Consider the following 24,102-nt stretch of genomic DNA (forward strand, 5'->3'; position numbering starts at 1 on the left):
GATAAAAATCTGGTCTTTAATTTTTTGGTCCCATTGAGCTATCAAGTCAGTTTTTCTCTGTGGTAAAGAGCCTTCATTTACCACACTTTTGCCTGAATTTTTTTTTTTTTTTACTGAGTTTGGACAATCTGTCAGAAAAGAAGTATGGGTCAAAATGTAAGATTCTGTGAGACAGGAATAAATTCATATCTGAACATAACTATCATAATTCCTTGCTTTGATGGTTGAAACATAGTGTAAGTGCTTATACAATAAGGGGGTAATTTTCAAAAGGATTCACATGCATAAAAGTTGCATATATAGTAGCAAATTTCAAAAGCCCATTAATGTGCTTAAAGTGCACTTGTATACATAAAACATATCGACAATTCAATATCTTTGTCTTTATTAAAGTCTATAGATCACCTACAGTCAAGATCATTAGGCGACTTACAAGAAAACGTACATAATGATTCAACATAATGCATCAATATAAAATAAAATGGATACAGTTATACATCAGCTAAAACAAAATATGTTGACGGTCAACAATAACACATCATAGCAATTTTCAAAAGCCCACTTACATGTGTAAAACCATTTTATTTATTTATTTATTTAAAACCTTTTCTATACCAACATCCGTTTGCACATCGCATCGGTTTACAAGTAACTTAATAACTTTAGGCGAAGCCTTTACATTGAACGATAACTGTGATATTAAGGAAACAAAAACAACTAAATAAATATGGCTATAATTTACAAGGAGTAGGAAGATGGCTATAATTTACAAGGAGCAAGCACCTCTGGAGGGGGTGCTGCTTAGGTGAATGGGAGGCAAAAGAATATTTACACAAAGTTTGATAAAGATTGAGAATGGCATTATATAATACTATTTGACAAACAATAGGTGGAAAATACATTAGGAGCGGAGGGAAAGGAGGGGGAAAGTAGAGATGAGTAAGCACGATAGGAAGATAGGGTGAGATGTGAGCGGGGGGGGGGGGGGATCAGATAACATTTTAAGCACATAAATCCTTTTGAAAATTATCCACTAAGTTGTCCATAATACCATGGGCCTCTAATTCATTCTTCTTGCGTGGTTGGGTTCAAAATAAATCTTATTACTTTTATTTTTTTTAATTGTTAATTATTTGCATTTTATATTTAAATTATTTTTTTAAGCACTTATCCTATACTGCGTGCATCAAGGCACCCAATTACATTTCATGGGCTTATAGCAACAGAGGGAGCAATATCCAGTTCCTTATCGTCTTCCCAGACAGTCCAGCATGCATGGCTTTAGCTCCCCTGCCAGCAGATGAAGACAAAAGATTCTGATTGGCTGACAACACCCCTTATAGGGCACTGTGAAGCCCGCCGCATTTCAGTATTTCTCTGTCTCCAGCAGATGGTAGAGCTGTTGAATTCTGCAGCTGTGAAGTCTTGGGAGACAAATTGCTCCCTAGAGGTTTCACCTTGGGCATGCTGAATGGTGGAGTAGGGTTGAGCGGGGGAGGATGGGAGAGTGTCTGTAGCCATTCTTCTAGCTTGGTCCTGGTGTTAAGCAGGGATTTGAAAGTCAGTGGTGCTAGTTCCTTCTTTCCTTCCTCTTCCAGCGGAGGCCCTGGCTCCATCCTTTACCTGTGGGTTGAGATTTGTCCCTGGTGGGAAGACTTCACTCCTTTCATAAGTGTCCCTCTTGAGTGCTGTTTTTTAAACAAAAAAAAAAATTGGATAGTTGCTTGTGCCAGTGTTTTGTCAGGATTTAACTGAGCCCATTCCCTTTCTCCCTAGTGGGATAAGAAGAGATGAAAGATGAACCACAACTAAAAAGGTTTTGGCAGGTCACGACAAATGGCGACTCTTGCAGAGTGCAGGAATGTTGAGTTGTGTGTGGAGGGATGGCGTGGGAGCACAGTGATTGCAGGAGTATGCCGCAACTGTGTTGATGCATGGTCAGTCAGCCCTGAAGCAGCCGCAGTTGAGCCTACCCAAACAGGATCGATGCCAGCAGACGAGAAGTGGGGCCTAGTGTGTGGTCAGTCTGTGCACCAGTTTCATGTCCCTCCAGGGATGGTCAGATGGCTGAGAAAGTAGTGGCAGCTGATTCTGCAGCCTATTGGGGGAGAATTGATGCTAAATCTCAGAATGGGGCAACCTTAGAAGAGGGGATTTCTCTGGAATTGCTCTCCCTTTTCTACTGAATTTGAATTGTTGATCTATGATGGCTTTTGTCTGGGTGTGTGTGGTGTCAATTCTTGGTTGGATCTTGGGAGAAAAAGAAGGGCTTTTTAGGGTGTAGCAAAGAGTCCCAGATTAGATCAGGAACAGGATCTAGATAGGGAATCTGTTTTTTTTGGGGGGGGGGGGGGGGGTGTTTGTTTTTTAAACAAGAGGCAGTGTCTTTCTGGGAGATTTCCCTGATGAAGGATGAGCTTCCCACTTTGCCCAGGTCTTGGCAGAATTGGGTGGAAAGGGAGGGTCTTCTCAGGCCATTTAGCACCTTTCTGTTCCACAGGACTGTAAGGGTTTTAGTGTTTGCTGAATGGGGTTCTCCGGAGGCAGACTTGCGTTTGGGTAGAGCCGTGCCTATATTATATCCATTGCCCGCTGAGGACTTGGAATTGTTTAGGTATCCAAAGGTTGATGCCTTGATTTCTGCTGTTTTCTAATTTGTATAGTAGAAGGTAGTGCAGTCTTGAAGGATGCCTTAGATCAAGGGTGGCCAACTCTAGTTCTCATGAGCCTGGTTTTCAGGATATCCACAATGAATATGCATGAGATGGATTTGCATGCATTGCCTCCATTATATGCAAATCCATCTCATGCATATTCATTGTGAATATCCTGAAACGCTGGTCTGTTTGTGACTCTCAAGGACCAGAGATGGCCACCCCTGCCCTAGATTGAAGAATAGAAGCGGTCATAAAGCACTCCTTTTGACATGGCATCCCCTGCACTTCAAGCCACAGTTTGCAGTAGTTTCATGTTTTAAGCAAGTTTGCGCTGGGTGCAGCAGATTCCAATAGGAGAATCTTCTGCAGGTGTTACCCTGAGAGGTGGAAAGTCTAGAATCCAGGAGTAGCTTATGTGGCTGATACACTATATAACCATATTCATATCTAAGCTACATGGCATCCTCGGTGGTGTGATGGTTGTTGTGGTTATAAAACTGGTCAGCAGATATGTCATCGAAGAGAATGCAGAGTAAATTTACCCTTTAAAGAGAAACTATTTGTAGTGGATCTTGAGAAGCTGCTAAAACATTCTGGAGATATCAGTTGAAGTTGCTGGAAAACAGGCTCATGGGGTTTCAGTAGACCCAAGTTTAGAGAAAGCAGGCGCAATAGATCTGGAAAGATAAACATATCCCACAAGAGTCGTAGTGGTAGCAAACCGCAGTCCTTTCAAACCAACAAAAGACTCTATGGGAACAGCTGCACTTCTGGTGCAGGCAGTTCCAAAAGTTCCCAATGAGATTTGGGAGATTCGCTCCCCTGTTCCTCATATAGGAGGGCGTTTGACCTGTTTATATGGAAGGTGGATCCCTATCACTTCCAATGAACAAGTTCCCGTGCTGTCTGTGGTAAAAAATGATTATGCCTTAAGAGTTTGTGTGTGTGTTTAAAGAACACCTTTGTGGAGTCCCCCTGCACCTCTCAGGAAAAGTCCTTGGTCATCAGGTAGACGTTAACGCATTTGCTTCAGTTAGAGGCATTGGTCCTAGTTCCAAGGGAGGAAATGAGATGAAATTCCATTTATTTTGTGGTTCCTGATTGTCTGCTTTTAACCTCATTAACTTTTCTTTTTTTTCTTTTTTAACCATTGTCTTACTTTATGAAATGCCCAAGTTTCTTGTCCTGTATGCTTGTTTTATTAAATTATAAGCTCTATTGAGCAGGTACTGGGTTTTTTTTGTGTGTTTATCCAGTGCTGTATATATCATTTTCCTCGTGAGCAGACAGACTTAGGACCAGTGGGTTTATGCTCCACTGCCTGCAGATTGAGTTGGAGCAAGCTGACATCTCAGTATATATAACCCTGCAATGACCCCAGCCTGTCAGTATTCTCAGTCTCCAGTGGATGGTGGACGTGCATCTCCCTTTGGGGATTGCTTTGAGCTTTTTGGAAGGAAAACTTTGAAATTCTAAATTCAGGAAAAGAGAGCCCTGCTCTCCTGCAGTGATACCTCTAAAGGTTCTTCCTCCAGTTGAGCATTCCTGAGGCGATTTTCCATAGTCTCTGAGGTGTGCCTTGATGCGATAGCTGGGTTTCCTGGCATGGACTTAGGATGCTAGTTCAGCTGAAATGCAGCGGATATATGAGGCTGAGTGCGGCAGTGACGACAGATGCCCTCTTCCCCCACAGCTGGAGACTGTCTCTGTACTCAGCCAGTAAGTGCTGAGCTCATGAAGGTTAAAAAAAAAAAAAAAAAAAGAGAGAAAATTTTACCTGAATCAGAGGTTTCAAGACCATACCGACGTTCATTCCTGTTCCCGTTGGGGAACTGGGCAGCCTGACCGGCACCTGGTGGGCTAGGCCCTGTACTTAGGCTTATTTATTTATTTTGCATACCGCTTGGTAGGTCTCAATGGCCATTTTCGCACGCTCTTGTGCATGTTCTGCTGCCCTCTATAGGCCGTCAGTGTGTGCAGTGTGACAGCTCTGCACACACGTGCAGTTGTTTTTTGGGCACGCTTTTCACGCGCACTTAACTTGGTGCACAGGTTGTTCATGCGCCTTGCCATGCTTTCTTCTAGGCGTTTATATTTTTGGGCACATTTAATTTTTGAGCGCGAACCGTTCCAATGCATCTTTTCTGCAGTAATGGCACCGGTAAGCAAGAAGCCTAGGCATCTTCCTATTTGGGTTGCCTGTCATATTAGGCTTCTCAGCCTGACCTGGCTTCTAAACTCTATCAGCGCTGTTCAGACCGTCAGGGAGAGTGGTCTTCCTCTGATTTTGCTAAGCGTAGCTCTTCCCATTCTAATGATGGGTTGGTCACTGCCTTGACTGGGGGATGCTAGATCTTGGTTCTCCCTTGACTGGCTCCTCTGCTAGCGAGGGCAGATCTGTGGGATCAGCCCAGTTCCTTCTGGACTTGGTCTGGATCCAGCTGCTTTTTCTTGGATGGAATTTTCTCAAGGCTTACAAGCCTTTCTTAAAGCACAGTACTCCGCTTCCTCCATTTCTGTCTGGTTGGACCCTCCACTGTTGGCTCCTCCCTCTTCCAGTCCTATTCTTAAGGCTGGGGCTCACCTCTGATCCCTGAGGGTGTTCCTGACAGGAATCCGGATGGCACTGTTGATGAGGTTGATACTGATTCCCTGGAAGATGGAGAAATTCCTCCAGGGCCATATTGAATAGTTCCAGCCCTGGAGGTTCTTTCACAGAGAATGAACTGCCAGCCCTGATTTCCCAGAACTTTAAACAGCTGGATGCTATGTCAGGAGGTTGTCTGGAGGGAATTATAGAGCAGTTATGGAGCGCTGCTGCCTTTTAAGTAGACGCAGGCTGTGATTTGGTCCAGAACTTGGCCAGAGGAGTGGCTTTGGTGATAGCGGCCAGGCAACAACTCTGGTTGAAAAATTCATCAGCTGAGACAGCTTCCAAAGCCAATCTTACCCAGATGCCCTTTAAAGGCTCGCTCTTGTTTGGGAGCGAGTTGGAGAAACTGGCCAGTAAGTGTGACGAGTTTCCTGTGCCTCAGTTGCCGGAGGATAAGAAACAGTTACAGTGCCCCTTTGGTATGAGGAGTTGTTTCCGAGGTTCCAGGCATTTTTGTCCCTACATAGGTTGACCTTTCAGTGGACTCTGCCTTTTGGTAGATCTGTCTTTTCATCCCCAGCAGCCCAAGAGAGGATCAGGCTCAGGTGGTGGACCTTCCTGAGCTTTCCAATGAAGTTTTGCCAACCCACCTTCCAGAGCAGGAAATGGATGACATCTCTCTCTTTTATTGGAGGTGGGTCGAGATCATGTCGGACATGTGGGTCCTGGAGGTGATACGTGAAGGGTATGCCCTGGAATTTCTCAGTATTCCTCGGAACTTGCCACTCCCCGCAGAAGAAATAGGCAGTGGAATTCACGATTCAAAGGCTCCTCAGACTGAGGGCTGTGGTTCCGGTGCCCAAGTCTCAAAGTATGGGGTGATAGTCCATTAATTTTGTTGTGCCCAAGAAGGAGGGCTCCTTTTGTCCCATCTTGGATCTTGAGAGGGTCAACCTTCACTTGAAGGTGACTCATTTTCAAATGGAAATCTTAGGCTCTGTAATAATGACAGTGCAGTTGGGGGAATTTCTGACCTCCTTGGATCTGTCAGTTGCTTACATTCATATTCCCATCTGATTGGAACACCAAAGCTTTCTACGCTTTGTGGTGTTGGGGTGCTATTTTCAGTTTCGGATGCTCCCTTTTGGTCTAGCCACCACTCCCAGAACATTTTCCAGGATTATGGTGGTGGTAGCAGCGGCCTTGCGAAAAGAAGGAATCCAGGTGCACCTGTATTTGGACAGCTGGCTGATTCGATCCAAGTCTTAGGAAGAGAGCCACCTGGTAACACACAAGGTGATCTCCTTATTGCAGAAGCTTGGTTGGGTGGTGAACCTGACCAAGAGCAATTTCGGATCCAGAGACTGAGGTCTCAAATACATCAGTTGAACACCATACACCTGATGGTGTGATCCTACCTACAGGTATTCGACTTAATGATAGCTACCCTGGAAGTGGTGCTGTGGGCAAGGGCGCATACGTGACCTCTTCAGTGCTCTATCTCATTGGAACCCGCAGTCTCAGGATTATGCGGTTTGGCTGCACTTGCTGATGGAAATCTGCTCCCGCCTCGTTGCAGGAGGATCATCTGAGAAAGGGAGCGCCCTTGTCCTCTCCAGCCTGGTTGGTACTCACGAAAGATGCGCGTCTCCACAGCTGGGGGGGGGCTCACTGTCTGGAGTTAACAGCCCAGGGGTACTGGAATGCCAGAGTCCTGCTGGAACATTGCCTGGAGGCCCAGGCGGTACGGCTAGCATGCTTGCAGTTCAGCCACAGACTGTGGAATTGAGTGGTTCACGTGATGTCGGACAACGCAATGCCAGTGGCCTATATCAATCGCCAGGGAGGAACAAACAACCAGCAAGTGTCGCAGGAAATAGACCAGCTGATGGAATGGGCGGATGGTCATTTGCAGATGATCTCAGCCTCTCACGTTGCAGGAAAAGACAACGTAAGAGCGGACTTTCTCAGCAGGGAGAGTCTGGACCCAGGAGAATAGGTGTCAGCCGAGGCATTTCAGTTGATTGTGGATCGATGGGACTTCCGTTCCTAGACCTGCTGGCGACTTCTTGAAATGCAAAGGTTCCTCGCTTCTACAGTCACAGGAGAGGTCCGAGGTCCCTGAGAATAGAGACTTGTACAGGTCTGCCGGAAGACAGATTGCTTTATGCCTTTCCTCCGTGGCCCTTGCTGGGCAGGATAATTCGCAAGATTGAAGGCCACAGGGGGCTAGTACTCCTGGTGGTGCCGGATTGGCCCAGGCGTCCATGGTATGCGGATTTACGATGACTCCTGGTGGAGGCCCCCCCCTTCGTCTTCTGCTGCACATGGATCTTCAGCAGGGACCATTTCTTTGAGTATCTGACTCTATTCTGTCTTACGGTTTGGCCCTTGAAGGCTCGCCTGTTAAAGCATGGTTATTCCTCTGGTGATTGCCACTTTACTCTGCGCTCACAAGTTTTCCACTTCCTTGGTTTATGTGCAGGTTTGGAGAGTTTTTGAATCCTGGTGTGAAGAGCGGGGTGTTCTTTCTCGTTCAATTAAGATCCTTCTCATTCTGGATTTTTTTGCAGGATGGATTGAATAAAGGTTTGGCCCTTAATTCCTTTAAGATGCAGGTTGTAGCTCTTGCCTGTTTCAGAAGCCTGGTGAATGATGTTCCCTTGTCTCATCTTGATGTGGCCCGTTTTTTGAAGGGAGTGAAGAACCTTAGGCCTCCCTTGAGGTTATCCGTTCCATTGTGGAGTTTTAATTTGGTGCTGGACTTTTTGGAGGGCCCTATTTTCCAACCACTGCATAGCCTTTCCTTACGGTTGTTTACTTTGAAGACTGTGTTCCTGGTGGCTATATGTTCTGAGTGTCAGATTTCTGAGCTGCATGCCTTGTCTTGCCAGGAGCCATTCCTTCGGGTGACTCCGGGGGTGATACAGCTGCATACTGTTCCATCCTTCTTGCCCAAGGTAGTCTTGGACTTTCATTTGAATCAGTCCATTTCCTTGCCATCCCTGGATAAGGTCAGGGATGCAGAGAAGTTTCATCTTTTGCACTCCTTGGATGTTAGGCGACTTGTGTGGTATCTAGAGGTCTCTGAGTCTTTTCGAAAGACAGATCGTCTGTTTGTTCTCCATAGCGGGAGTAAGCAAGGCTTCAATAGCTCATTCAATTTAAGTAGGTGGTCACAGCTGCATACGTGGATGCTGGAAAGCCGTTGCCTACTCAGGTTAGGGCTCATTCTATTAGGGCCCAGGCAGTGTCATGGGTGGAGGTTAGTCTGTTGTCTCCCATTGATATCTGCCAAGATGTGATCCGGTCCTCCTTACACATTTTTTTCCAGGTTTTATCATCTGGATGTGCAGGCCCAGGAGGATGCAGCCTTTGCACGTGCGGTGTTGAGTGGACCGCAGGCAGCCTTCCACCCTGTTAGGGAGTAGCTTTGGTACATCCCATTGGTCCTGAGTCCATCTGTCTACACATTAGAAAATGGAGAAATTACGTGATAATTTCGTTTTCCTTAGTGTAGACAGATGGACTCGGCTTCCCGCCCTCGGCTGCTGCATGAGTATGCAGTAGTCATCCTGTGGGGCTCTGGGTCCCAAGGAATTACTGGTAAATGTTCAGTCTCACTTGGGGTACCTAGAATCTTATGTGAATTCAGTGTTTATGACTGGTTGAGTACAGTTCTGGTTATCTATTTTTTAATCTTTTTTTTTTTTTTTTTTGTTTCAAATACAGCACAACATACATGGAAAGAGTTCATAAGCTTCCAATTTCTCATATCAAACACCCCAAACCTCAACACCCTCAGAATATATGAAACACACAAAACTAACACACACGTGCAAGAGTAAAACAAAATATTCTGGACCACATAATAAACATCCTGAGCGTTTCAGAGTCATCTTTAAACAGGCCACAAAACTCACCCGGAAAGAGAGAGAAGTAAACAAAGGCTGAAAAAAAAGACCCCTCCATTAATTATTCAAACCAAAAGATCTATACTAGGAAATAAAGGGCTCCCATGTAGCATTCATGGAGGAATGTCTTATTATGGCATACTGCAGTCAGATGAGCCATTCTATAATCATTGTGCAGGCACTTATTAATCTGTTTAATCAGGGGTACTTCCACCTGCTGCCAGTATCACACCAATGATAGCAGACTACTATATTTACTTGATGACACAGGCGTTGATGATGTTTATCAAGACCTGCCATTGGGATATTAAGGAGTATAGAGTGAATATCCCTAACCATTTTTGCTCCCAAAATTTGTGAAATACAATCAGTAATTTGTTGCCCCACATTGCCACCATATATGAATGAAAGTGCCATTGTGACCACAATTTCTCCAGCACTGATCAGACACATCATACGTACCGTGGAGGCAGTCTGGTGATATATACCAGCGAAATAATAGTTTATAACAGATTTCCTGTAGAGCTGCAGAAACAGAACACTTGCTAGCATAGCTAAAGACCAATTCCCATTCATCCATGCTCAAGAGTGTCCCTAAATCTATATCCCAAGCCTGTTGGTGCTTAGGAAGATCATGTGATCGCCCATTAAGAGAGATTGTACGTTTTGGAAATAACAGCTTGCATACTATCCACCTGACTGCAATAGTTCTCGAGCATGGATTCAGTCTGCCTCAGAGCATTTGATCGCCAGAGAGATCGTATAAAATGTCTCACTTGAGAGTGGGCAAGAAAATCAAACTGAGGCAAATGGTACTTGTCTATGAGATCCTGATTGGAAATGACCTGGCTCTTATCTAGGAAATGCTCAAATTTAGTGATACCCATTTCCATCCATACCCTAAACATTCAAGATTGATAGCCCACTGAAAAAGAAACATTATTTAAAAAAAAAGAGAGAAGAAAAATTAAGATCTATTACCCACCAACACATCCTTCCATTGGGACCATACCTGCAGAGTATTACATAAAGCTAGGGGCTGCCAGAGAATGGCGGAGAGAGGCATGTCCCCTACTAATGCTTGCTCAAACAAAACCCATTGTTTTATGTTCTTTCTGTGCAAATCCAGTAGACCTAAATACTCTAGGATCTGAGGTGTTTGCAACCCTGCTGTTTTGAAAGTTGATTGCCCATTCCAGATCCTGCAACAACTGAACCACAGTGATGCCTGTGGAGATTTGCAGGGCAGCCACATGGGTGTCCTCGCTTACTTTCTCAAGCATTATCAGTTGGATGTTCAGACTGAGGAGTTGGTATCTTTTGGGGTGGGGGGCTTGAGGGCAGGATTGTCTGGCTCCCTCCCAGGTCATTAGTACTTTAGGTATGTCACATGTATGCTGGACTGGTGTGGGAAGAACAAAATTAGGTTTCTTACCTGCTAATTTTCTTTCCTTGTGTCTTACCAGGCCAGTTCACCCTACCCTTTTTTTTTTTAGTTGAAATTCTGCTGAATAGGTTGCTTCATCCAGGTGTTTCTACCTGTATGGTTTAGAGGGCCTAGTTAAAGGGCCTGAGTTTGTTCTCCTCATGGTGAAGATGGAGAGGCTTTGCAGTGCCCTATAAGGGGTGTTGTCAGTGAATCAGAATCTCTTCTGTCTCTTTCTACTGGCAATCAGGCCGACACAGTAAAGTTCGCGGGCGAGCACTGGCCTGTGCGCGCGATACAGTAAACTAAAATATTTAAATTAGGGCCGGCGGTAAAAAGAGGCGCTAGGGACACTAGCGCGTCCCTAGCGCCTCTTTTTGAACAGGAGCGGTGGCTGTCAGCGGGTTTGACAGCCGATGCTCAATTTTGCCGGCGTTGATTCTCGAGCCCGCTGACAGCCAAGGGTTCGGAAACTGGACGCCAGCAAAATTGAGCATTCGGTTTTCGAGCCGCGGGTCCATTTAAATTTTTTTTTTTAACTTTTTTTTAACTTTTGGGACCTCCGACTTAATATCGCCATGATATTAAGTCGGAGGGTGCACAGAAAAGCAGTTTTTACTAGGGATGTGAATCGGATCCGATATCGGATCCGATTCACATCCGATATCGGATCCGATTCACATCTATAGAGATGTGAATCGGAACCAGAATCTGATCCAATATCGGATCCGATTCACATCCCTAGTTTTTACTGCTTTTCTGTGCACTTTCCCGCTGCCGGCAGAGGTAGGCGCTAATTTCTGAAACTAAAATTTGCGGCTTGGCTGCACATTTTGCTTTCTGAATTGTGCGGGAATACCTAATAGGACCATCAACATGCATTTGCATGTTGCGGGCGCTATTAGGTTCGGGGGGGGGGGGGGGTTGGACGCGCGTTTTGGACGCGCTAGCTTTACCCCTTATTCAGTAAGGGATAATAGCGCGTCCAAAACACGGGTTAACAGTGCACTCCGCCAGAGCGCACTGTACTGTATTGGCCTGAAGGGAACTAAACCCATGCATGCTATACTGGTCTGATAAGACTCAAGGAAAGAAAATTAGCAGCTAAGAAACTTAATTTTTCCATAGTCCATGAAGATGCAAACTATGTGGACTCTTTTTCCATAGCTGTGCTTTAGGAAACATTTCAAAAAGAAATTCTAGTGTACTTTTTGAAAGTTATGACATGCAAAGTGCACATGTTAAAGCATCCGTGTACATTGCAGTTGCTATTTTAGTGAGGGTAGTGGAGGGGGGCAAAATAGTGTACGTATAGTTTGAAAATTGAACGTTTGCATGCTACTATCCTCCCCTAATCTAAACCTGCCCACAGGAACACCTTTTTTTTTTTTTTTTTCTTTTGTGCGGCTAACAGTACATGCGCTGTGGACCCCGTGCGTACTTTTACTCAAATTTGAGGAGGACATTTGGCAGAAGAGCCATTTTTTACCTGGTTAAATACCTTTTTAAACTTTTACCTGCCATCATTTGCTAGGAGGAAAGATCGATTGGCCCGACCAGATTTCTTCCTCACCATTTTTCTACCAAGTAGGGTAGACGAGTATAATTAATTCCCATACTTAAACCAACAGCTGCTCCCTGCCATGTCTTTTACCCAGCCTCTCAATCTGAGCCACTGTCCTCTGTCCTAAGCATGCTCATTAATATTAGGGTTATAATTGTGACTGCTCTGTGCAGGTTTCATAGCCTCTATGATCATCTGAATGTATCTGTTAAACTTTCTTTATAATACAGTTGATCTTAATGAATGCTGGCAGAAAAAAGCTTATAGAGGACATGTCAGGAAGCAGTACTTCATTTCCTGATGAATGAAGACATGGCAGACATGGATTGTCAATTTGTTTTGTTTTTTAATTATAATTTTTTGATAGCAAGGTGGGGATATTGTTGCATTTTTAGTAATTAGTGGAGCCTTCCCTCATATCCATTTTACCATTGGGATTTGGAGTTTACGACTTCTGCCCATACACATTCTTTGTCTTTCCCTGCTCTTTTACTTTCACCAGACAATATTTTCTTCCAGGAGTCTAGACTAATTCCTTGTTGTGTCCATCAGTTCCACTTAACCCTGTTCGGAAAACCAGAGTTGTAAGATGTATTATTCTTGAGCCTTGCTGTGTAACTGTTTAATATATTAGCTTCCTTAAAACAGCAAAAGCTGGGGAAGTATAGGATTCTCTTGTAAGCCTCACTGCTGTTTCGAAGCTTGGCATTGAGTTCCTGCGCTACTCCAGCTGTAAACTTGCAGGGCCAGTCTTGTAGGCCAACACCTTCCCACCCCACTCCAGGAGGCGGCTAGCTCTAAGCTCTTACCTTCAGTTGTTTTCGAAACACAGGCAGTGAGCGGTAGGGATGTGCAGACCAAAAGTTTATGTTCATAAGTCCATAAGTCGAAAGGGGGGGTCATTTGCGGTCAATATGAACATATGGAGAATTCCATAAGTTGAGTCTATGTCCATATGTGCAAATAAAAATTTAAACCCCTCACCCTCCTTAATCCCCCCCCCCCCCCCCCCAAGACTTACCAAAACTCCCTGGTGGTCCAGCGGGGTCAGGACGCCATTTCTGAACTCCTTTGCAAGGAGCACGTGACGTCGGCGTCACGTGATTCCCCGCGCGTTCGCTCCGGGACCCTCGTTGGACCCAAAAGGAACTTTTGGCCAGCTTGGGGGTGTCAGGAGGCCAAAAGTTCCTTTTGGGTTGAACGAGGGTCCCGAAGCGAACCCGCGGGGAATCACGTGACGCCGCGTCACTCCGACGTGGCGCCGACGTCACGTGCTCCTCGCAAAGGAGTTCAGAAATGGCGTCCTGACTCCTCGCTGGATCACCAGGGAGTTGTGGTAAGTCTTTGGGGGGGGGATTAAGGAAGGTGAGGGGTTTAAATTTTTATTTTGGATCAACAATCGAGATTTCCAACGTATTCAATATAGCTATGTTGAATAAGTTGGAAATCCGATCGTTTTCGCCTCATCACTTTTTTAAGTTAAAAAAAAAAAAGTAGCGTTTTACATTTAAGTTCAAAACGAATGCACACCCCTAGTGAGCGGCCACTTGGGCTCTTGAAGCCTTTTACTTTATGGATTGAGGCAGCCTTTTGGGGGGGGGGGATGGGTGGAAGAGAATGTCGCTGGGCACATGAGGAAGGTGCCTCTAAAACCAGTGGGAGTGAGTTGCCATGTTATTGGCTGGCCCATGGGGGTTGTGAGTGTTTTGCTGGGAGATCGTTGTGTGTGCTCCCTCTCCTCCACCTTTTGGCTGGGAGGCAGCAAGCCAGCATCATTGAAGATTCACAGCCTATTTGTGGCTTTGATTTTCCTCCTGTGGTTTTTACATGGTTGTGCTGCAAGGGTGGGAGGCACTAGGTGGTAATTAAATCTGCTGTTATAATTTCAATAATTTTACCAGTTGTTTTTTTTAGACAATATTTACATCCTTGTTGTGAACATTTTAATGTTCTCCTTTCAGATGAAGGGGAAGTTTATGTTTGGGATGTGAAAAGCAGGCAGTGTGTACACAGATTCACAGATGAAGGCTGTTTGCATGGAACTTGTATTGCTGTCTCCAAGAATGGGCAGTACTTGGCATGTGGGTAAGTGAAAGTGAGCAATATCGCTGACATTAGTAGAGACAAGCCAATTTTTGTCATGTATGCATTGTGTGTGTCTATATATAAATAACATAAAGAATACATTTTACACACCCATTTCTACCTTGCATACAAATGTATCTCATGCATGTTCATTGTGGATACTCTGAAAACCCTACTGGCTAAGAGTGTCCTGAGGACTGGGTTGAGAACCCTGCCCTAGACATATGTGCATCTTGTCGATATAATTGGATGTGAATTATAATATTATAGCCACATAGGACATTAGTAATATATATTTAAGGGTTCCTTTTTGTTTTGACACCTGCAGACAAGGTTCAGTTTCAAATGTATACATGAAAAGTGTGTTTTTTTTTCCTAAATCCAGAATTTGTGCTAATTTTCCCTGAGCTAATGCAACACCAGAAAATGCTCTCAGCTGCCAAAGTCACCCCACATTCACTTTCCTCACTAGCAGGAACCACTTTACATCTTAAGGAGTCCAATCAAAATCTAGGGGGTTCAACTTGACCAAAACCTCACAATGGAACCTTACATCTCGAAAGCTGCAAGGTTCTCCTTCATGTATCTGTGTCTGCGTGCTTCTTGCTACTGTGGTTCATATGCTAATCATTAGCTGAATCGATTACTGCAATTCTCTGTGCAACAACATTTCACAATACAATGCATAGCGCCTCCAACTCCTACAAAATACTGCCACAAGAATTTCAGTAAGTGCAAAAGCAATTGGTCATATCAAGCCTATTCTTCATCAACTTCCCTGCTGCCAGTTGGAACTAGAATAAAATTTAAAACTTTGCTTTGTCTGCAGTTGCTTTAATAAGCAGGCCCCTGAATACCTCTCCCAACTTCTCTCCCTTGACATACAATGAAGGGAACTCTGGTTTGCTGAACTGGTTCTTCTTTTGTCTCCTCCGCTGACCACCACCAGACTGTCCTGCATGAGACTTCATGCTTTCAGCTGTTACACACCAAACATTTGAAACAAAGTACTACTAACCCCTTTGCCTGGAGTCATGCTATCTTGAGTTCAGCAAAACTAAGGCGTGGCTTTTCCCTAAAATCCTCATCTTTGGCCCAACTATCTGAACTCCCGACGAGAGTCTGTTATAAACAGCTGGGTCTTGAAACTATTCACAAATGGTTTTCTTGTGCTGGAACCCAATGGTACACTAAATGCAAGTTGATTCAATTGTAAGCTGTTTTAATGCCTCTGTTTATTTAAATTTATTGTAATTTGCCTTGAGACCAACTTTGGGAAAAGGCAGAATATCAGATGTCCATAAATAAATATCACAAAGACTCTCATTCTCAGAGAAATATGTTTGTGATTCAGGAATTCAGTTAGGCTATGAGCTATATATTTGACTGCCCTGATTTTTTCGTAATAATAAACCTGTTTGTAGTAGAGGCAGTTTTCAAAGGGATATCTGCTAGTGAATGGGTTTTTACTTGCAGAAAATCTCCTTTGAAAATTATGAAAGTCTTCCCCTATCCCCCTGTATCTGAGGCAGGATTAGAGCAGGCTAGCAGAAGCTTGTGTAGGAATTTCATTTTGAAATTTCTGTTGTAACCCGCCCTGAACCTTGATGGGTGCAGGATATAAATTCTTTTAAATAAATCTTATCCCCGCTCCTCTCATTGTTTACCCAGCATTCTTTGCACATGCAAAATATGAAGGCAGCTGAAAATCTTATGTTGATTGGTGCCTTGGGAATTATTTTTAAAGGAAAAATCCATGGGATGTTTCCCTATGAAAACTGCCTTACAGATGTGTGGATACAAAGTGCCCATGGGCCTGCAAGCATTATAGAAAAGCTGAGAATTGGCCTTCCTATGTGCTAGGGCCTCTGTCATTAGAGAAAAAAATTAATGGCACCTCATTTTATAACTGTTTAGCCTTGTTCTCATTCCTAGGGTAATTTATAATAGGCCTGTGTGTAACTCGAGCGTAGTGGCTTGAGAACAGCCAGAGATCTGGCTGTTCATAAATGCACTTTATTTACAGTGGAAAAACAAACAATCAAAAAGGGCAGCACAACTTACAAATCTCAAAACATTTAGTGCAACTTGCCTGTAGACGCAACGAGTTCTTGTGTATGGTATATCTCTCCCTTCTTCCTGGGGGCCTTTCTGAGCCTTCGAGGCCCTGAGTTATTAACCTCTGGTGATGGGCTCCTCTCTTCACCCAGGATCCCATACGTGTGTCTGTTTTAAAGAGGACCAGGCGAGACTGGTATGCCTGGTCCCTTGATGTCGTCTGAGGGAGTTTTCTGTATACTCACTCACAAGGCCCAAGTTACACCTGTCTTTATTTTTTTTAGTTTGCTTTGAAAATTACACCTGCTGTTTGCATGTAGTTTTTACCAAGAGAATTTATGCGCATATTTTTCTAAAATCAAAAAATAAACAGAAATCCAAGCCTGGTCCAGATCCCATTCCTGGCATGCCTTTTTTGTGCATGTAAAAGTACTCATATACAGTGTACTTTTACATGCATAGCAGTCATGCAGTTTTCTTAAAGGCCATTTCTGCAGGTAAAGCATATTTTACCTGCAAAAGTCCCATTGAAAATTACTCTCCCTATGCAGAATTGTATTGCAGCAGCCATTTTCCCTTTTTATACTTGTGCTGCTCCTCCAGCTGTATTCCTAAGTCAGTTTTAAAAATTCCTGATTGTGCGGGGAAATAGGGACCTCTCACACTCTTAAATCTGCTTGAACAGGTTTGAATGTGTTTAGGTTTACAAATGGTTTTGAATAATCAAGTGTGTACATAAATGGTTTCCACTAAACACCTCTTTGACTTGTGTAAAAGTGTGTAAAATCATTCCCTGTTGACTAGCAGCACAATGCATGCACAAACGTAAGTGATATCACCTGGTGCTGAGATAAATGTTTCTGAACATGCATGGGTCTTCCTGCATTAACATCACCTCACATTCTCCTCAGTGTACTTCATCTGCAATCGCGAATGATCAGGAAAGATTCTCTTTCCAGCGTCGCTACATAGGAGAGAAATTCCTTCATTGGAAGAAAAATTAGGGAAAAAAGGGGAACAGTTTTTTTAAACTGTGCCAAAAATATCATAAAATGGCCAGTAAAGATCTAAATGATTTCTACCTATGAGGTCTGGGTCCTGACCATGACATGGCAAATTGCGGCCCCTATGGAAAAGTGTCCCCATGAGCCCATGTTTGTAGAGATCTGAAGATAAAATATGAGTTAGCTAATTCATTGGAAAGGAAATCTCATTCCTGAAAAAGTAAGTCTGTCTCTTCCTCAGACTTATTTTTAAAGCAGGAAAAGTCAGCACTAAGAAATAGTATCATTGGGAGTATAGACATGAGTCCATCTGCATGAAAGACACTATGGAGCCATTAACACAAACACAACACAGGAAAGATTCGTTGAAGTTCAAGTGTCGCAGCACGGAGCCGTGGGCGCAATTTCCTAGCGTGTAGCAGATGGACTCAGGACCAATGGGTATAGTGTGCTCCTGATAGCAGTTGGAGACGGAGTCAGATTTCAATCTGATGTCAGCCCTAATACATATACCTCTGCAGGAAGCTCTGCTCTTCAGTATTTCTCAGTCTCCATAGCAGTTTGGGACTTTATACACGCTTGCACAGCGTTAGAGTATTCTAACCAAAGAAATCTTACCTCTACAGATGAGCCCTGCTCTCCGGCAGTGATCCCTACGGGTCCTTCCCCCAGTTGAGAATTCCTGAGGTGATTTCTGCAATCCCTCGGAGGTAGACCTCTGTCCGGCAGCCAGTTCCCGGCGTGGACTTAGCCCCCCGGCAACAGGTGCGGCTGAGAGGCAGCGGGTGCAACTTCGAGCGCGGTGGTGAAGGTACCTTTCCCTCTCCCCTCGCAGTCGGAGACTGCCTGGAACGAGATCGGGGAAACACCGAGACAAGGTAAGGTAGAAAACTTCCTAAAAGTCTCCGGTCTCCGAGGCTCGAATAGCCACACAGATCACCAGCTGGCGACAGTGCTACCAGGTTGATCAACCCTGTCCAGGATAGACCCCGGTTTGATACGAGGGTCCTCCCATGTGGAGACACTCCGAGGTAGTCGCCATATTGCTTGCGTGGTCGCAGACGCCATTTTCCCTTGATCGCCGCCCTGTCCGCCGATCCAATCCGTGCGCACAGAGGCGAGTCGGGCGCACGAATCACTTGTGTGCACATTGGTGCGCGCGAGGGTGCCGGGTGCACAGCCACACGCTCAACTGTGCCGGGCGCATAAGTTAAATCTGCGCACAGCGGCGCACGCACCCTACCTACACACACAACTTCGGCGTGGCCGGACCGCATAACTAAGCCTCCCGGGCGTACACTTGAACGCACAAACTGGGAGTTTCTGCAATTCTACGCGCACAAGCTATGGCGCCACCGGACAAGAAGCTCAAGGCTTAGGTCCTCTGCCCAGCATGCCACATAAGAGCTGTGCAGCACGAAGAGGTCATGGCTCTGTCTCTACAGTGCGTGGAGGTCCTGGGTGAACCAGGTCAAGGTCTTCCCCAGCCAGTACTGGGATCCAGATCCACCGACAGTACACTGGACCTCTCTACCCCCACCGGGAGCCTCCTTCGATCGGGGCTCCCTGGGGACTCAGTGCCTCTCAATTTAGACCCAGCATATTTCTCCTGGGTAGAATTCTTCAGAGGCCTACATACCTTTGTCCACATGCAACCGGCGCCTCTGATGCCACAGCCTCCCCCAGAGGACCCTAACATCCCGGGACCCTCTAAACCCAGAGAAGTGCCTCTCCCGCCCAAAAGCCCCAACATTGGGGACATGGACACCTCGGACAAGGATCAAGACTCCCTAGAGGAAGGGGAAATTCCCCCAGGAACGGAACCTTACTGAACCATGAGGTGGTTCTTCGCCAAAGGCGAACTATCAGACCTCGTGGCTCACAGCTTGAAAGAGCTCGCTATTCCAGGCACGAGTGTCACAGGGGAACTGAAGAAGAACCCCCTCCTCAAGGGACTCCGTCAGGCCTCCTGCCATTTCCCTTTGCTACAAGCCATTCAACAGCTGATTGACCTGAAATGGGAGGCTCTGGAGGCCACGTTCAAGGGGGGACGGACCCAGGCAGCCCTATACCCCCTGGACCCCGCTGCCAAAGATCTCCTGGCGTTCCCCAAAGTGGATGCCATGGTCTGCACTGTCTCAAAGTGCTCTACCATCCCAGTCGAGGGAGGAGCGGCACTCAAGGATGCCCAGGACAGACGTCTCGAAGCCATCCTTCAACAGTCATTCAACATTTCACCTATGTCACTACAGATCGTGGTCTGCTGTGCCGTGGTGACACGCGCCTGCTTATCAAAGACCAGAAATGCCACCACACCCGTCGAAGCACTAGAACCAGAAGTATCATTCCTCACGGATGCGACCTCCGACCTGCTGCGCACCGCAGCCAGAGACGTTTCGTCCGTTGTGGCAGCCAGAAGGCAACTCTGGCTCCAAATCTGGTCAGCCGATGCGACGTCAAAGACGAGACTCACGAGAGTGCCTTTTAAGGGAACCCTCCTGTTTGGAAGCGAACTGGAGAAGTTAGCCGACAAATAGGGCAAATCCCCAGTACCGCAGCTACCGGAGGACAAGAACAAGAGAAGCCAGTGCCCCCTCCCCCCGAATATCTAAGGGCAGGGGATCACAGTGCTTCAAACCGTACAAAAGTACATATCAAGCATCTCGCCCCGTAGGCAGGGACCAGTCCTTTCGGAACAAACACAGCAAAAGGGGAGCCAGCGCAGGTCCAGGCTCCAGCTGCACCCCGCAATGAAGATCAGCTGACCCATCCACAGGAAGAAGCCATAGGGGGCAGACGTGCCCTATTCTTCCAAAGATGGGTCAAGATAACTTCGGACAAGTGGATCCTAACCATCATTCGAGAGGGATATTATCTGGACTTCCACAACATTCCTCCGGACAAATTTGTGAAATCTCCCTACCACAACCCTTCCAATAGGACGGCAGTGGAAAGCACACGGACCAAATTGCTCGACTTAAAGGCCATAACACCGGTGCCCACGCATCAACAAAATACTGGGCACTATTCCATCTATTTTATCATTCCCAAGAAAAAGGGTACGTTCCGGCCTATCCTGGACCTCAAGTCCGTCAACCACCACCTGAGGGTACTTCGCTTCCACATGGAAACCCTACGCTCGGTCATAAGGGCGATACAGACGGGAGAATTTCTCACATCCCTGGATCTGTCAAGCTTACCTGCACATCCTGGTCCATCACGAGCATCAGCGTTTTTTACGCTTCGCAATCCTGGACCACCACTACCAGTTCCGGGCACTACCCTTCGGGCTAGCCACAGCACTCTGAATGTTCACCAAAATCATAGTTGTAGCGGTGGTGACACCGATGAAAGAAGGAATCCTCATACACCCATATCTGGACGATTGGCTGATCGGGGCAAAATCCCCAGAAGAAAGTCATCGGGCGACCACCAGAGTCAAAACTCTACTGGAGATCCTCGGGTGGGTGGTCAACACAAACGAGCTTTCTGCAGCCCTCCCAATCTCTGGAATACCTGGGAGTCTGGTTCGACACCAGACAAGACAAGGTCATTCTGACTCCTACAAGGAGAACAAAACTGAACCAATTGCGAAACCTGTTAAGCAGTCTTCGCCCCAAGGTGTGGGACTACCTCCAAGTCCTCGGTCTCATGACATCCACACTGGAAGTGGTTCCACGGGCAAGAGCTCGTGCGACCCCCCCCCCCCCCCCCCCTACAGCGTTCCCTAGTGTCACGATGGAATCTGATGTCTCAGAACTACTCCATTCGCCTCCAGCTTCCAGAGGAAGTTCGAACCCAGCTACAATGGTGTCTACAAGAAGACAATCTGAGCAAGGGAGTAAGGCTATCCCCGCCGACCTTGATCCTGCTCACCACGGATGCGAGCCTACGAGGGTGGGGAGCCCACTGCCAGGAACTGACCGCCCAGGGGCAATGGGACAAGGAAGAGTCAGGATGGAACATCAACCGACTGGGAAGCACTGGCAGTCAGGCTAGCCTGCCTATGGTTCAGTCACAGACTCCGGGGCAAATCAGTCAGTCATGTCAGACAACGCCACAATAGTTGCCTACATCAACTGCCAGGGAGGAACCAGAAGCCAACAGGTGTCCCTAGAAATAGACCCCCTAATGGCGTGGGCGGAATCAAACCTACAAGAGATCTCAGCCGCCCCCGTTGCGGGAAAAGACAACGTCACTGCGAATTACCTCAGCAGAGAAAGTCTAGACCCAGGGGAATGGAGGCTGTCAGCCACAGCCTTCCAGTTGATAGTAAACCGCTGGGGAACACCAGCCATGGACCTCCTGGCAACCTGGTCCAATGTCCAAGTTCCCAACTTCTTCAGTCGCAGACGGGAACCACAGTCCCAAGGGATCGATGCAGTCATCCAGGCCTGGCCACAGGAAATCCTGTTATACGCCTTCTCTCCATGGCCGCTACTGGGCGGGATCATCCGCAAGATAGAACACCACAGGGACCAGTACTTCTAGTGGCCCCGGACTGGCCAAGAAGGCCATGGTACGCAGACATGCGAAGACTACTGACAGAGAGCTCTCTCCCTCTACCTCCACACAGGGATCTGCTCCAGCAAGGCCCGATCCTCCACGAAGACCCAACTCGATTCTCTTATGGTCTGGCCATTGAGAGGACACACCTGAAGAAGAGCGGATACTCGGGGGCAGTGATTGACACTCTGCTGAGCACGCAAGTTTTCCACATCTATAACCTACATACGAATATGGAGAATATTCGAAGCCTGGGGTGAAGACACAGACATCCTTCTGCGAACAGTAAAATTCCCATGATTCTGGAATTCCTGCAGAATGGCTTACAGAAGGGGTTGTCTCTCAACTCCATCAAGGTGCAGGCAGCCGCATTGGCCTGCTACAGAGCCAAGGTGGAGGGCGGCAGCCTAGCCTCTCACCCGGATGTCTCCCGCTTCCTGAAAGGAGTCAAACAGATCCGACCACCCCTAAAGTGGCCGGTACATTTATGGAATCTCAATCTAGTCCTAGACTTCCTAGCAGGAGCCTCCTTCAGACCCACCCACAGTCTGTCCCTCCGATTAATAACATTGAAGACTGCATTTCTAGTGGCAGTCTGTTTCGGGCCGTCGCATCACCGAGCTTCAAGCACTGTCCTATCGAGAACCGTTCCTCAGGTTCACACTGGGATCCTTACAGCTACGCACGGTCCCCTCTTTCCTCCCAAAACTGGTTTCTCACTTCCATCTTGCTGCCATCGCCAGACGAGCATGAGGACTCGGAAGAATCTCGCAGCCTCTGCCATCTTAACGTCGGCAGACTCCTAGTCCGATACCTGGAAAGGTCTGAATCCGTATGAAAGACGAATCACCTATTTGTCCTTCACAGTGGGAAGAAACATGGGGAAGTGGCCTCATGGGCAACCATAGCCCGCTGGATCAAAGAAGTTATCAATGTGGCCTACATAGAGGCAGGCAAGCCTCCACCTCTACAAGTCAAAGCCCATTCCCCTAGAGCCCAGGTAGTGTCCTGGGCGGAAACCAAGATACTGTCACCCGCCAAGATCTGTCGGGCGGCAACATGGTCCTCCATTCACACCTTCTCTAGGTTCTATTGCCTGGATGTTCAGGCTCGGGAGGACACAGCATTCACAAGGGCAGTACTAAGTGGGCCACGGGCAGTCTCCCCGCCCAGTTCGGGAGTAGCTTTTGTACATCCCATTGGTCCTGAGTCCATCTGCTACACGCTAGGAAATAGAGAAATTACTTACCTGATAATTCCGTTTTCCTTAGTGTAGATTGATGGCAGCTGTGGGCGGGATGCTGAGTCCATCTAACACACAAACCTCGGGTGACAATCCCCGTGAGCAAGACAAACACGGGTAAGCCAAGCTTCCCTCTAAGACACCCATACCTACCGGGTGTCTGCGTTTCTCGGTTGAGTACACTGGCAGTCTCCAGCTATAATCAAGTTAACCAAGTTATTCGTTATTTAGTCACACATATATCCACAATTGCTTTTCAAAGAGAATAATGAAGAGCAGAGCTTCCTGCAGGGGTATATGTACTAGGGCTGATGTCAGATTGAAATCTGACTCAGTCTCCAACTGCTATCAAGAGCACACTATACCCATTAGTCCTGAGTCCATCTATCTACACTAAGGAAAACGAAATTATCAGGTAAGTAATTTCTCCAATTGTTATACAGCACAGAAACATTGGTGCGGACACAAAGCTATGATGCCGAGCCATTGGTACAGAAGCAAAGCCACAGCACCAAGTCATTGGTGCAAGAGCAAAGCCCTGTGCTGATCCTGTGGCCTATGCATTTAAGGCAGAAGCTTAAACATTACTCAAAAAACATCATCACCTGAATATGATGAGTACCATTTGCCACCAAAATGACAGATCTATATATTTATTTATAAATTTTTATACCGATATTCGTGGCGACATCATATCGGTTTACATTGTAACAGGGAGGAAAATACATTGAACAAAGGATTTATAGGAACATTAAGCTTAGCGAAGGAAAGGTATGAGAACTAAACAACATCAATCAGCTAAATAATAAGGCAAATAGATACTCAACTGTAGCTATAACTGGAATCACAATCACCAGAAGGGATAATAGTAAATGTAATTACAACTACAATCACAGACCAGTCTCTAACAACAAGTTGTAACAGAGAAATGTACGGAGTACATCAAAGAGCTGGCATTGTATGCATATCTGTCTCATGCATATTCATTGTGGATATCTTGAAAACCAGGCCTGTTTTTGGCTATCGAGGGCCAGAGTTGGCCACCCCTGGTG

The 24,102-nt window shown here is 46.2% G+C and overlaps 1 protein-coding gene across 1 annotated transcript in view; it reads left to right on the plus strand.

Moving 5' to 3' along the window:
* Positions 1 to 24,102, plus strand: part of UTP18 (UTP18 small subunit processome component) — a 130,481-nt gene that overhangs the window by 90,324 nt on the left and 16,055 nt on the right. Inside the window, 1 exon segment of the mRNA XM_029600668.1 lies at positions 14,116 to 14,239. Coding sequence (XP_029456528.1) covers positions 14,116 to 14,239 — 124 coding nt within the window.

This window comes from Rhinatrema bivittatum, chromosome 4 (genome assembly GCF_901001135.1).
Source record: "Rhinatrema bivittatum chromosome 4, aRhiBiv1.1, whole genome shotgun sequence".
NCBI classification, from domain to species: Eukaryota; Metazoa; Chordata; class Amphibia; order Gymnophiona; family Rhinatrematidae; genus Rhinatrema; species Rhinatrema bivittatum.